Raw genomic sequence first — 15,298 nt, 5'->3', positions numbered from 1 at the left:
TTTGCAAATCTGTGTTTTTTTGGGGGAGAAATACTAAAAGAAGTTGGAACACAAATCATGAAATATTTAACACTTTTAATGCAAGATATCTAACGTTCGACATGTCTGTATTTTATAAGTCATGAGACAACGCAAGGCTGCATCTCTCAGTTTCAGGAGTTTTATCAAATTAGAACAAATGGTTCTTTGGGTAATTAAATCAACTTCAAGGCTGCTTGAGAGAATCAAAAACCTGCTTGGCAGCACGTTGTCTATTTTGTCTTGAGAAATAATGATAATATAGACTGTTCCCAGGCCATGGCCACAGTAGATCACTGAAGGCCAATATACAGATAACATAGTGTGTCTAACAGAAAGGTTGATTGATTTAGCCTAATTCATGAGGGTCATTAACTATAGTTCTCCAAAACAAAATAAATGAGACTGAAGTCATTTTTCTGCACATCAGAGTGAACTTTTTTTTTTGTGCAGTCTCTAAGGACTGTGTGACCTACAGTCTGATGATGGTAGCAGCTTCACAATATGGTGTCAAAAACAAAAATGCCAAAAATAACACACTGGGAGACCAAAATAAATTCAACTGGCAAGGCTTTGTTACAGTGGGTACAACTCTGCTTTGTCTTTACACGGATACAGGGAGAGGGTGTTTCAGGCAATATTCATATTTAGCGTATGATAGAAAGCAGGTATCAAGGCTATCAATCTGCCCACACATATTTGGGCTGTAGGGCTCACGTGTGGTAAAGGCAATAACGGATAAAGTCTATTAATTTTACAAAGAAGAACAAAATATACCATCATTTAAATTAAAAACTTAATTCCACTCTCTTCTCCTTCCTTCTTTTCCTTATGTCACCAACCATCCTTCCTGACCTCCATTATTATATCTGCTTAGTCTTTAACTTGACTGATATCGACCCTTATCTGGAACTCCCTGGCTCCGTCCTGCTGTCACACTCTGCTCCGTGATGATATGATAAAGTGGCTGAATGTTTGCCATTCCTGAACTATCACACACAGGATACAGCAGTGGCTCATGACCTCTTTATCCATTACGTTTGTGCAACAGGAGGAAATTGTCAGAATAAGCTCTGCATCACCGGCCTCAGATAAATTTAGTCTCTTGTCGACTCCAACATTGATTTTCCGCAGCCAGAAATGGAATAGCGGTTTGATCGTCTTTAGGATAAACTGGGCTGCCAGCCTGTGTGTCTACGCTTCTCCTGTTTCTTATCTTTCTCCAGTTTCTCTGTCTCCCCGACTCTCTCACACATTGCACACATTTATCTAGAATTGGCCCATGTACATTGCATGTCTCTGCAGATCAGATAAACCTCTGATGAAGGCACATTGAGCCTGTCATCCACGGTAGTTTGCTCCGAGGCACGATTACACTGTGCGTCTGGGATGTGGAGCTGAGGCCAAGACGTAGTCTTCTAAAAAAGACCCCACCTTTTTGGATGAGGCTTTTTGTGCTGGTTTTGAAATACATATTTTAGACAGTTAGATGAGAAGATCGAATCATATTTAATGTCTGCAGCTGGTCAACTTAGCTTAGTGTAAGAAAAAAAGATTCTTGGCCGGGACAGTCATGCAAGCGATTTCCCCTTTCCAGTCTTTATGCTAAACCAGTGATAATCACTGACTTAATAATCCCAGAAATACTTTAAGCAGCTACATTATTTATATATTAAATGTCAGTACGGATGGAAAAAATTTAACCTACCTTAATTTACCAGTGTTGTCAGCTGTAGTGGTGTTAAGAAGCACCAGGGTAAATGGTGTTGGTATTTGTGAGAAAAAAAACGATTCACTGAAAGATATCTGTATACTTTTTTTATTGTTGCTTGAAAGGGTTAGAAGTCTGGAACTTAATGTAAAAAGGTAGAAGAACTGTTTTCAAAACTATGCACAAGGGTTAATTTTGTAATTAGATACAAAAATAAAACAAAACACTTAGAATTAAAGTCCATAAACCATTTATGAAAATCAATAGATGCTCCTTAATAGATGTAAAGGCCACAAGTGTCACGGAAATAGCAATAAAACATTTTACAATCTAATAAATAATTGTACAATAAAAAATATGTATGAATACATTTGTCATACAAATTGATTTATAGATCCATAAATGGACAGAATCAAATTGTGGTCATACATACAAGCCAACATTGATATGTGTGTTACTGACATGTTGGATGAAGACTGATGCACAGGTCAGAATCAAGTGATCTGTGCAGTCTAGACGTTTGTCCCTTCCTCCCTGGATGGATGGTGCCTGCAGCAGAGAGGCTGCGACTGCAGAGGATCAGGATCAGGAATTGGGGGGAAAATGATTTCGGATGAGGAAGTTGTGGCGTCTGAAAACCCGTAATGGGGAGTCAGAAAAAATGGTCACAGAGCAGCAGGGCTCACTACCACATAAGCGAATCATCTATCAGACATGGCAGCACAGACACACATGAAAACGTGAATATGATGCAGTCTCTCACACACATTCGTTCAGCCAACCTATCAGACCTCTCCACCGCCGCAGGAGCGGAGCAGGAGGAAAACTGGCTCATGAGAGGATGAGCTTCAGTACGCTGCCTGGTTACTGATGAGCTATCTGCAGACTGACGTATAGGTTATATTCCCCCAAATGCCTGAACACACACACACACACACACACACACACACACACACACACACACACACACACACACACACACACACACACACACACACACACACACACACACACACACACACACACACACACACACACACACACACACTATAATAGCGAGCTTTGCCACAGCTGCTCTGACAGAGTCATAACTCCTGTCCCTTGATGGGAAATGGGGTTGTATGTCAAAGGCTCAGCTGGGTGATGTGTAGGGGAAAGAATGTCCCATATGGTCGTCTGACTCTCCACGCTTCACTCCAGAGGACATGGCCGCTATGACAGGCTGTACGATGTCATTACTGCTGCAGACACTGGACGTCATGACGAGCACGGTCGAGAGCCCAGTGGAGTTTGAGAAGGTGCATGCTGGCGTTGCAATGGCCCTGAATGCTGTGATCATCCCAAAGTCGGACCATAAGGAGGAGGAGACAGACTTCTGATCACAAAGCCGAACCAATGTTTCTTTGTTTTTTTCCCCAATTTGTAAAGAGGAGGTGCTGGCCCATGTATTTCAAACATAAGACTCTTTCTCTTCTATATATTCTGTTCTTCTACATATTTTTCACATATTTATATACCTCAGTGCCAGTGACAGCCATGGCCAGGCCCTTTTTTTGATCATGATATCTTAAGAACGCCTTAAGGGGAACTTCCTCAAATTTGGTACAAACGTGTAGTTGGTGTCACGGATGAACTGATTCGAATTTTGGTACGTTGTTGGTCTTGTGATTACAAGATCTCACGAACACCTTGAGAGAATCCTTTCAAATTGGGCCGAAATGTTCACATGGACTCAAAGAAGAACTGATTCGATTGTAGTGGTCAAAGGACAAAGGCCAAGATCACTGGGACGTCACAAACCCCTTTTTTCTTGTGACCATGTTATCTTAAAAACACGATGAGTAGCCTTTTTGTTACAAATGTTAACTTGGACTCAAAGAAGTGCTGATTAGAGCTTGGTGTTGGAAGGTCAAAGGTCAAAGTAACAGCGGTCTCACAAAACATGTTTTCAGCCTCTTCAACATGATATCTCAAGTAAGTCTGCCTTCAGGGAATTTCTTCAAATTTTGATCAGTTTTCACATGGACTCAAAGATGAACTGAATACATTTCAAGGGTCAAAAGTCAAAGGTCACAGTGACCTCATACAAGTCTGGATTAAAAATGTGTGTAGACTCAAACTGCACTGGTTGGACGGAGGCATACAACCACAGGGTAGTAATTCTAGGTTATAAATGTTTTTGTACTACTGTTTGTCTATATAATCCATGTTCTGCTAAGAAATGTTGGAAATGAGAATTCTACTTTAGACTGATTTCTGTGTGGCTAATAACTCTTTCAACCAGTAGCCCGTTAGCTTAGCGTTATGACTGGAAACAGCAAGCCTGGCTCTGTCAAAATTGTAAAACCAAATCCAAAAACCAGCACATATAGCTCACTGATGAGCACCATATATCTTGGTTGTTTGGCCGTATATTCGCCAGGACAGTTATCAGAGTGGTATTGATCTTCTCATCTAATTCTCAGCAGGGAAACAAATTAGCATATTTCCCCAAAATGTCAAACTATTCCTTTTAACAGCCTATTAATCTTTTCAAATACAAGCTGTCAATGTATATTCATAGTATGATTGATCGCTCCGTCTGCCTTCTCCCGGACAAAGGGACAGAATATAACAGCCAACATTGGCACAAAAATAAGAAGATTAAAAGCTGATTTTCTTGAATCGTACTGGACTTATGGAAGTGACGTCTCGTTCAATCAGTCCGTCCCTCCGTGTCTGACGGTTCAGCCCAGAGCTGCTGTGATGTGACAGGTTGAGGCGGCGGGGCAGCTCGCAGCCTGTGAACGTCTTTGTGCTTTGGGCGACTCAATGAGGCACACAAACATCACCAGACAGCAGAGCACAGCCTTTCTATCGCCCTGAACCCTGAGGACTGACTCACATTAATATTTACTATAATAAGCTGTATTAGCATATTGTGCATAATATGCTAGGAATTAACTTTAGTATTCATTAAATAAAGAATACTCTAACTACATCTGCTGCTGTAAATCATGTTATTCTTTGCCAGTGCGTTTCTATTGTCTCTTTGTGTGTCTGTGAGCACTGTATTTGCAGCTAATGGCATCCATGCGTAATGATGTACATGTGAACTGGTGTATGAATGTGTGTCAGCGTGTGCTGTGTATACTAAGCAGTTTATCGTGTCTGCTCTGCATATTTTCTCCTTCCTATGAAGTGCAGCGAGGTGAGGTTCACACACCCCGGTGCTCAGCGCGGGGCTGCAGGAAAGATAAGACCCCGCGTGTCCCTCGACTCCCCTGGTCTGCCTCCCCTCATTCCCCCCAAATTATGACACTCCCCAGAAACCCCTGTTTATGCACATTGTTCACCATCACCACACCTAACCCCCACTTCCTGCCCACGTCGCCCATTCGGCACCCCCTGAGGGCATGTCAAGAGTGAGCGCTCTTCTGGCGGTTTAATTAGACATCCACGCCTGACATGGGGAAATGTGCAGGGATGGGAGTCAAGACAGGAAGGCATTAGGTGCTCGGGATGGGGGTTGACTATAGTTATGAGTTGGTGGGAGAGGGAGATGTGGTGTGCACATCTGGAGAACCGCTAAAAACAATCATATCTGTGCCACCCAAGCATGTGGTTCCATCTTAAGCCTGTTTCTACTGTATCACTTACAGAATATTTCCTGATCAGTGGAGTCTATTCATGATTATATCTTGTCATCAAAAGTGTCGAGAGCGAAAGAGATGGCCCGTAAAAAACACTGTTTGTCAACCCTGTGAAATTGATCTCCTCCTAACTGTAATCAATAGTCAGCTGTTAGAGATCAGAATTAGGTAATAGTCAACATTACACAACATTAGCTGAAAGCAGTTAAGCTTCCGGACCTGAAGAAACATTAACATGAGCTGTGACACAAATAAAACATGTAGAAAGGTGGAGCCTCATGTGGTATAAAAGAAATGTAATTACCTCCACCAAGCAGGTGGCTTTCTCACCGCTGTCCCTGAGCAAGATTACACAAAATCTACAAGACGGATTACTATGAAACTTCATGGAAGGATGTAGTACGGCTCAATGAAGTTTGATGCGGATTTGGATCAGGGGACGGATCCAGGATTTTATTTTTTTTCCACTTTCTATAGAATTCTGACATTTTCATGGATCTTGATGAAAAAACATCAGACACATTTAGATGAGTGACATCTGTGAGTGTGTGAAATTCAGTTCAGTTTGATTGAATTCAAGGGGGACTGCTGGGCCTTGGTGGAGGTATGTGCTCTAGAGTGCCTTTCTAGTTTTTAGTTTATTCCTCAGTTGCTTCCTTCCTCATAAAACGTAGTCCTCCAGCTTTAAATACCGTTTTTTTCCTCACGCTCACTGAACTCACCAAAACAGGAATAACTAGTTGAATGGAGTAATGTGGGAACACTCCCAAATTTAAATAAAGGCTGTTTTTCCTGTTCATTCAATTCTACCGACATAGCATTAACCCTGAATGGTGTGATCGTCTCACAACCTTCTTATAGGGCTTCTTGCTTTACACCTACAGATGACATGCAGAACCAACACCCTATATGAGAAATGTCAAAAGAGGTGCTGCTCCATAGGAACTACATGTTTGAGGGTCATATCTGGCCCATGTACTTGGAGCAAAAGAACATCTTTAATATATTTTGTTATACTTATACTACTCAATGTCTATGTAATCCATGTACTGTAAAGCAATTGTATGATATTTTGAAAAATACACAAATTTACATTATCCTTGTCGATAGTTGGTGGTTAAAAAGAAGTTCAATTATGGTACTTTTTTTGTGCATTTGTTGTTTCTTTCCTCATAACACATATTTGTGATGTGTGAACACTCCCAAATTAAAATAAACTGTGTTTTTCCTGTTCATTCCATTGCACGGATTTCATGAAGTCACGTGGTGTTTGTCAGGCCAGTGCTTGTCAAATCCTACCCCCAGTTCAATACATTAAATACAAGCTCTGGCTTTTATCTCACCAGCTCATTGTTTTCTTCCTCACTATCTTTCCCCCTTTTGTGTGAGCATTTATTTTTTTATCCCATCAACTTTGATCTGTTCCTACTGAGAGCGCTTCACCTTCACAAGGGCTCCATAAATCTCTCTTGATCTCTCCGTGGATGAAAAGGCAGGTCCAGAATATGAACAAGCATCCAGCCCGTCTGGACCGTAGTCGAGCACGGCAGCATCTGAAACGTCTTTCATCTGTTTGCAGGAGCATGTACGCTCACACAGACACCAGAGGACGGTTTAGATTACAGGGAAAACAAGGTTCGGTGTCTGCACTTCTTGAATGTTAATATGCTGCAGAGGCTTTGTGTTTTTAAGTGGTAGCCACTAAGCAGACAGACCTGTTTCATCATGGCTGCACTTTATAATCTGTGGTCAACAACAGACTGATAAGAGACTGTCCCACGGAATTATATAGATTCAGGAGGCGTCTTTCAGTCCCATCAGTATAAATTGTCTTACGAAACTCTTTCCCTGTGCTGATAACTCTACACGGTTTAGTCTTATCTACTCTTTCTTACGACTGTATTTAAAATATCACATCGCAATACACCTTGAAGCTTTCATGATACTGAACGTTAGCTCGGCTGCAGCAGCGGTGAGCAGGAATGGAAATACCTCCCATATCAGAAGTCACAGTGGATTACCTTGAAAAATTACGCAACACACAATTCACTAGGAAGGTGGAGAAAATAAATATTTAAAAAATAAAAGAATGGAGTCTCACCAGTGAAGGTTGCACTGACTTTAGTTGCAGCTGGTTCCTAAATCTGGAGCTTTTTCCATTGTTGTTGTCCACATGACTTCATGCTTCTTTGGCTTTGGCTGGAAAAATATATAAACTGCATTAAATTGACAGGATTGGTATTAACACACCTTTTATATAATTTATTCTGGGTAATGTGAACCCACAGAGGCTGAAACCAGTTTCAGATTTGTAAAACCTTTGTTCCTGCTTATATATACAGTCCATATATAGTGTTTATTATTAAAACTGGTCTGATTTGAAATGGTTTACCCCTTTTGTTTTAAACATTTGAGTTCTGTGGGTCAATCTAATCAGGATTTAACTAAAGTTACCTGGTTTCACGTGGTTAAACAGGGAAAACTTCTTCATGGCGTCACTTCGTGTTTGCTCGTGACGACGCTGCCACCTTGTGCTCGAGAGAGAAAATGCTGAAATGTTTTTGTTCAGGCGTTTAGGTGTCCGTGTGCCAAACAAGCGAGGCCCTGACAAGATTCGCCCGCATTGCAGGGAAATGTAGTTTTAACGCCGGCTTCCTCCCGCTTCTTCTCCACTCTGCCTGCAAACTCCACACACTTCAACTCCCACAAGCCATTGCTCGCTTCAGCTCGTGTCGGGCAACATGGCGTCTTCTTGAAGCGTTGATAAATCGCAAATAGTTTGTTGACAAGCGATAAAAGGTGAGTTTTAATGTTGTAAACGACGCATTAACCTCCTGGTTTTTAGTAAATGTAAACATTTTACTCTCCTGAAGGTTTTTAAATGTCGCTGTTTATTGAAGAGCATTAGCTTTCATGCTAAGTTGTAAGCTAACATCGGGAGCTAGCTTGTTCACGATATTCACTGCTTTCATTCTGCACAGGCTGAGTTTCTTTATTCTGTTTTCTTTAGTTATCCACGTCTTGTGCGGCAAAGAGCTTATTTAGTTAACTTTGTGATATCTACATAAGAAGTTGATCAACCTTGAACTAAAAGCAGTAATCTTTAAGGAGTGTGTGCGATAATAGAGCATCCATTCACTGTTTAAATACGTCTTAACATGGTATATTGATCTGTCTAAATTGCATTGAACAACCGTGATAAACTACATAGATTAAGTCACAAAGTTATCAATCTTTAGTTTTTCAGTTCTTTTTGTGCACTTATTTGCTTCGTTTTACACATAACTTTCTTGAGTTTGCAGGTTTTTGTACACATTCACCCTTTTCTTTTACACATGCTCAAATCTCACTACACTTTCAAATCTGAATGCATATTTGCTCATTTTTGAGAAGTGGCTGCAAATTATCCAAAGCCACCTTATTTAATTAAATGGGTCAAATTTGGATTATTTTAAACTCTGTTAATGCAGAATGTAGTAATAACAATTAGTTTGTCATGGCTGCTCCCTTCATCTCTATCCGACATTTTCTTTTGTTTCAATACTTTAAACATTGATTCATTTCTACATTATGTTACAAACTGTTTCTTCTAATCAATGTTGTTGTAAATACTATAGTAAATATGACCAGTGTACTGCAGCAACAAAGTACCACAAGTGATGGTCACCAACCAGTTTTCAGAAACTACCATCAGGTGTTATACATGACCCGAATAAGGTCTGGTGACTTATTATATGTGTAAAGAAAAACAATATATAATTTTGAATCCCTCTTTCCAGATGGCAGCAGACTCCGCTGACAAGAAAGATGCGGAATCCTCAGCGCCCAAAGACAGAGAGAGGAAACGCAGCCGCTCACGAGACAGAGAGCGTAAACGGCAACGGTCTCGTGAAAGAAATCGCTCCAAATCTGCAGAAAGGTAACAAACGCAATCACAAACTAAGCTCAGATATTTAAGTCTCCTCAATCCTTACCGACTTCTACCTTATCTTTTTTCGCAGCAAGCTTCAGTTTGTTGGTTATTGAATTAAAAAAATGTAACATTGTGTCTGACGTGTTTCATTGTTATAGAGACCGTCGCATGAAAGACAAGGACAGAGAAAGAGACAGAGAAAAGGACAGAGAGAGGGGCCGTAAGGAAAGAGATGTCCATCGACGTGATCGTGGCAAGAGGTCCAAGTAAGTGAATGCTGAAATACACAACTCTGTGAAATGGATGCTTTAATCTAACAGCTTTACTCTGTGACGTTGCCTACAGATGTCAAACAACTTTATGGTCATTGACATTTCCAACTTGGACACAACCTTCAAATCAATGTCCAGGTTGTAAAAACTTTTGATTACACCTGTAAAATTCGTCTCTCACTCTCACCTTTTCAAAGGAGTCTCTCACCAAAGTCGAAGGATGCCAAGCTAAAGAGAGACAAGGATATAAAAACAGAAGAGGAGGAAGATGAAAAAAACAAGAAAGAGAAGGTATGAACTTGGTTTGAATGAATCTTTCATAGTGTTGCATTGTTTCTCATATTGTTGTTTTGAGTTTTTAACATGTGTTGCTTCTGTGCAGGCCCAGCCTCTGTCGTTAGAAGAGCTTCTGGCCAAAAAAAAGGCAGAAGAGGAAGCAGAGGCAAAGGTGAGAAGTTCCACGAGCAATACATTTTATTTTTCCTTTTTTGTTGCTCCGTTGTTTTTCCTTGCTTATTTTGTAATTTTTCCTTTTCAGCCCAAGTTCCTGTCCAAAGCAGAGCGAGAAGCCGAGGCTCTGAAACGGAGGGTGCAACAGACAGAGGAGAGGAAGAGGTTGTTGGAAGATGAGAGGAAGAAGAGGAGGATGTTCCAAGACATCGGGAGAAAAATGATGGGTTTGTATCAGCATCTGTTCTGTTCAGTTGTAGACAGTCAGCATGTTGTTGTATGTGGATAATAAATGAGAGTGTCTGTTACAGAGGACCCCCAGGAAAGGGAGAGACGAGAGCGCAGAGAGCGAATGGAGCGAGAGAACAACGGGAATGAGGAAGATGATGGAAGACAAAAACTCAGAGAGGAGAAGGATAAAGGCAAAGAACTTCAGGCCATCAAGGTTTGTCATCTTAAACCTCTCTATTTTTTTTAGGCGGATGAATATCCCCAAAACCATTTGTATTTATCATCTAAGAAAAATATTGTTGGCAAATTATATTAGAAAACTTTAAATGTAATGTGTAGCTGCAAATTTGAACTGCATAGCCAGCGACGGATGATTGATTGATCTATGTAAACGTCTAACCTTTTGCAGGAGCGTTACCTGGGTGGCCTCAAGAAACGTCGGAGGACTCGTCACCTGAATGACAGGAAATTTGTATTTGAGTGGGATGCCTCTGAGGACACATCAGTCGACTACAACCCAATGTGAGTCAGCATCAACTTCTTGTTGAAACCTTATTTCTTGAATTGAAGGTTTTGTTAAAAATATCTAAACAACACAATCTGTCCTCCAGTTACAAAGAAAAGCATTCAGTGCAGCTGTATGGACGAGGCTTCATCGCTGGCATCGACTTGAAGCAGCAGAAAAGAGAGCAGTCACGTTTCTATGGTGACCTGATGGAGAATAGGCGGACGCTGGAAGAGAAGGAGCAGGAAGAGTGAGTAACCCATTGAAGTGATCAGCTCAAAAAACTAATGCTGAGTGTATAAGAAGTTTGCGTCACTTCCATCTCTAAACTATCCAATCTTTCTACTCCATTTAGGGTGAGACTGAAGAAGATGCGTAAAAAGGAGGCCAAGCAGCGCTGGGACGACAGACACTGGTCCCAGAAGAAACTGGACGAGATGACGGACAGAGACTGGCGAATCTTCAGAGAGGACTACAGCATCACCACCAAGGGAGGAAAGATCCCGAACCCCATCAGGAACTGGAAGGAGTACTCGCTGCCTGATCACATCCTGGAGGTCATCGACCAATGTGGCTACAAGGTCAGATCGCTGAGTCATAGTTTTCATAAGAGGAATACAGAGTGGTGGAGGTCAACTATGAATATTTGACCATCTTTAAGTTTATGTAACTTTGAATTATGTTTGTATGATGTTCACTGCAGAGATACAATGCTTTGGGAAAAAAATATAGAGCTGAAAGAAAAATAGTCATTAACTGAAAATTGCTTTATGCTGTAACCAAGGCTTACACTGAACATCTTTAGGTGAGTAACTTAATCGCTAATGATCCATTTTCCTCTTCAAATCCAGGACCCAACACCTATTCAGAGGCAGGCCATTCCTATTGGCTTACAGAACCGTGACATCATTGGTGTGGCCGAGACTGGCAGCGGTAAAACAGCTGCTTTCCTGATTCCTCTGCTTGTCTGGATTACCACCCTGCCGAAAATCGACAGGTAAAACCATCTATGATCTGTTAAACTCAAATAAACTCACTAATTAGATTCTCAAATCTTTTTTAGCTTCTATGTCTTTTCACTCACATTAACTCCCTCCACTGGGCTGTTGCTGCAGGATTGAAGACTCTGACCAGGGTCCTTACGCTGTGATCCTGGCCCCGACTCGTGAGCTGGCTCAGCAGATCGAAGAGGAGACATTAAAGTTCGGCAAACCGCTCGGTATCCGTACAGTGGCTGTGATAGGAGGAATCTCAAGAGAAGACCAGGGCTTCCGTCTCCGGATGGGCTGTGAGGTGAAACATTCAGCAAATACACTTGTGTTTCTTGGAAGAATATAAAAGAAACAGTAACAACATCATTTAAGTTAGGGTGTAAAGTTAATATCCAGAGAACAAAATGCTGCAAAAGTCTTTCCTAAGCCTGTTAATCAGTAACATTGGTTATACTGGGTCACTTTTGTGAATAATCTAAGAAATTAATAAACTGTTCTTCTTTATAGTCTTTAACTCAAAGATATTTTCTTTATTATCGAAGTAACGTCTGAATCACTTATTCTCTCTTTTCTTTTTCCTCATCTATTCAGATTGTGATCGCCACTCCTGGTCGTCTGATCGACGTGCTGGAGAACCGCTACCTGGTCCTGGGCCGCTGCACCTACGTGGTCCTGGATGAGGCCGATCGTATGATTGACATGGGTTTCGAGCCTGATGTCCAAAAGATTCTGGAGTACATCCCAGTGACCAATCAGAAACCTGACACAGAAGAAGCTGAGGACCCTGAGAAAATGATGATGAACTTTGAATCAGGAAAACACAAATACAGACAAGTATGTTTATCTTTTATTAAGCAGGACACTTCTGTAGGTTCCCAGTGCTCTCACGTCAATGTTTTCTAACCGTGTATTTGATTGCACATTGCAGACGGTCATGTTCACAGCTACTATGCCTGCGGCTGTGGAGAGACTGGCCAGGAGCTACTTGAGACGTCCTGCTGTGGTTTACATCGGGTCTGCTGGCAAACCGCACGAGAGAGTGGAACAGAAGGTCCTGCTTATGTCAGAGGGAGAGAAGAGGTTAGTCGGACACAACGGCAAACTGTAAACACCAAACATCCCTTTTTATATCTGTGACATACTGAGTGTTGTGGATTTTGTTTTGTGTGATGCAGGAAAAAGCTACTGGAGGTGTTGTCGCATGGTTTCGAGCCTCCCATCATCATCTTTGTCAACCAGAAGAAGGGTTGCGACGTGCTCGCCAAGTCACTGGAGAAGATGGGGGTGAGTCACTGGGGATTAGACCACAACTTTGCCAAACTATGGTTTCACTGTTTGATATTTCTCCTGAAAAAATGTAACTACTGGATGAATTGTCATTAAATTGTTTACAGTCATTCATGGTCCCCACAGAATTAATCCTGGTAACCTTGACTATCCCCTGACTCTTCCTCTAGGGCCACTAGCAGGTCACAGTTTCTACTGACCCAGTAAAATATATCTGTGATGATTGAGCTGCATCAGAGATCTGTTAGCATAGATGTATACTCAGTTTAAATGTGGTGGACTTTAATCAAAATATACAACAAAATTGAATCTGAATGGTCTCCTCCTCCTCCTCCTCCTCACAGTACAATGCCTGCACGCTGCACGGTGGCAAAGGCCAGGAACAGAGAGAGTTTGCACTCTCCAATCTCAAGGCCGGAGCCAAAGACATTCTGGTGGCCACAGACGTTGCTGGTCGAGGTATTGATATCCACGACGTCTCGATGGTCCTGAACTACGACATGGCGAAGAACATCGAAGGTAAGAGGCCTCATTCAGTGCAGGGTTTCCTCAGGACTCATGGTCTTTCTTTACTGTTTCTATTTTTCTTTAATTTGATATTCATTTGTAGAAAAGAGTCTTGTTGTTAAGAATATATAAGCAATGTTCAATACATATAAATAACTACATTTGAATTAACCCATCCTTATGTTAGTATTTTATTCCGTAACAAAATACTCTTCCTCTATTCTCCTCCTCTTCCAGACTACATCCATCGTATCGGTCGTACGGGTCGTGCTGGTAAGAGCGGTATGGCCATGACCTTCCTCACCAAAGAGGACGCGGTGGTGTTCTACGACCTGAAGCAGGCCATCCTCGAGAGCCCGGTCTCCAACTGCCCACCAGAGCTCGCCAACCACCCGGAGGCTCAGCACAAACCGGGAACCATCCTGACCAAGAAGCGACGCGAGGAGACCATCTTTGCCTGATTTACCGTTACAGACTGTTTCATCGTGTTGTTTCTTTACACATCAAGGGATTTGCTCTCCAAGTTAACTTTGCCAATATCTTAAGTTGTTTCTCACCTTGCCTCCCGTTTCTGTTTTTCGTCTTTTATTCCAGTCCCGGACAGAAACGCTTTCAGAAATCCACAGCAGTGGTTTTGGGATGGCACAAGGGCATTTCAAAGGTGTATGAACGTGACCCCATGATTACTTAGCAGGACACTGATAATGTGCACTGTAAAGATTCTGCCCTTCACTTACTATCAAATGTGACAAATACCAACGAGGATGTGAGAGTAGATGTGTAGTAAGTACTATGTTGTGTATTTTTTAATTGAGCGTCGCCAATTATCATAATCTGAGTTTCCTGTTTAAGAGACCAAGAGAGAAGGTGAAGATTTTCACAAATACATCAGCTGGCTAAACTGTAGTAAATTGTTTTAAATATAAACATTTGTATGAACTAAATACAGAACGTTTGAGTGAAATCTGTGTCTCATTGTCTGAAGATTTAATGTGAAAAGACTAAACATCTGCATGATCCTGTGCTCTGCCAACGTTTTGGTAATTTAGTATTTGAGATTTTCATATTTGTCTCATTCTAATTCAGTGGGACTGATTTGGAAAAATGGGATGTTGAACCACATTTTCAATCAAGATTTAAATCCATTTGTGATGAGTTGTTTTAAATCAAACCTGATCAAAATACACATTCTGGAAAAAGCACAGATGAGTTTTAGTGTTGAAAATTATAACTGATAAACCAAACCGGTTGGACCAAATACTGATCACTCAGTGAAGTCCAGCCGGTTCCTTTCTGTTGGATTTTTAAAAACAATTGGCCATATTTCATTATATGTAAGAATATGTTTCTTAAATGTCGATGGCGCATCTTTTACCTGCTGTCATCAAACTGTTCATTACTCAGCACTTGGCGCCTGTAGATTTTTATCCTGATCACTCACAACAAAAGTTATTAATCAAGTGAAAGTTTTCTAAAGTTAAAGTCTTTTTATTATATAACTTCCTCTGTGATTCTTACAGAAAAGGCAACAATTTCATACATCTGAAAGAAGATTCATAAAACTGAATAATTTGGAAGTTTTTCTGCAGATAGTGTTTTACACATGAGGACTTTGGATTGTCTCTCCAGTGTAAGAATGTTAAAAAGGGAACTTCTCTAGGCCAGTATGAAGTCCAGGACTGATCACAATAACCAAAACTTGTTTCAGTGAACATATATAGCAACACTAGACTGTTGCTTTAACACAGATGAAATTGTACCTCTATCCCCTGAAGGTTGC

General features: G+C 41.1%; 1 protein-coding gene across 1 annotated transcript; it reads left to right on the top strand.

The window, feature by feature from the left end:
- The first annotated feature begins 8,008 nt into the window (after positions 1-8,008).
- ddx23 (DEAD (Asp-Glu-Ala-Asp) box polypeptide 23) lies at positions 8,009-14,482 on the top strand. The gene is made up of 17 exons (XM_035158287.1): positions 8,009-8,160; positions 9,141-9,280; positions 9,433-9,540; positions 9,744-9,837; positions 9,929-9,994; positions 10,085-10,223; positions 10,308-10,441; positions 10,637-10,749; positions 10,839-10,982; positions 11,088-11,313; positions 11,584-11,729; positions 11,848-12,025; positions 12,316-12,558; positions 12,653-12,804; positions 12,900-13,008; positions 13,356-13,530; positions 13,756-14,482. Exons 2-17 carry the CDS (start codon positions 9,141-9,143, stop codon positions 13,977-13,979), a joined length of 2,391 nt encoding a protein of 796 aa, XP_035014178.1. The 5' UTR covers positions 8,009-8,160; the 3' UTR covers positions 13,980-14,482.
- Positions 14,483-15,298: the final 816 nt, after the last annotated feature.

The sequence above is a fragment of the Hippoglossus stenolepis genome, chromosome 6, assembly GCF_022539355.2.
Source record: "Hippoglossus stenolepis isolate QCI-W04-F060 chromosome 6, HSTE1.2, whole genome shotgun sequence".
Taxonomy (NCBI): Eukaryota; Metazoa; Chordata; class Actinopteri; order Pleuronectiformes; family Pleuronectidae; genus Hippoglossus; species Hippoglossus stenolepis.
Note: the sequence above shows the minus strand (reverse complement) of the source record. Positions and strands in the feature narration are given on the sequence as shown.

Coding starts and splice junctions, on each gene's coding strand:
- ddx23 (XM_035158287.1), top strand. CDS start 9,141: ATGGCAGCAGACTCCGCTGACAAGAAAGATGCGGAATCCTCAGCGCCC. Junction 9,838..9,928: donor AAAAAAACAAGAAAGAGAAG/GTATGAACTTGG, acceptor GCTTCTGTGCAG/GCCCAGCCTCTGTCGTTAGA. Junction 9,995..10,084: donor AAGAGGAAGCAGAGGCAAAG/GTGAGAAGTTCC, acceptor TTTCCTTTTCAG/CCCAAGTTCCTGTCCAAAGC.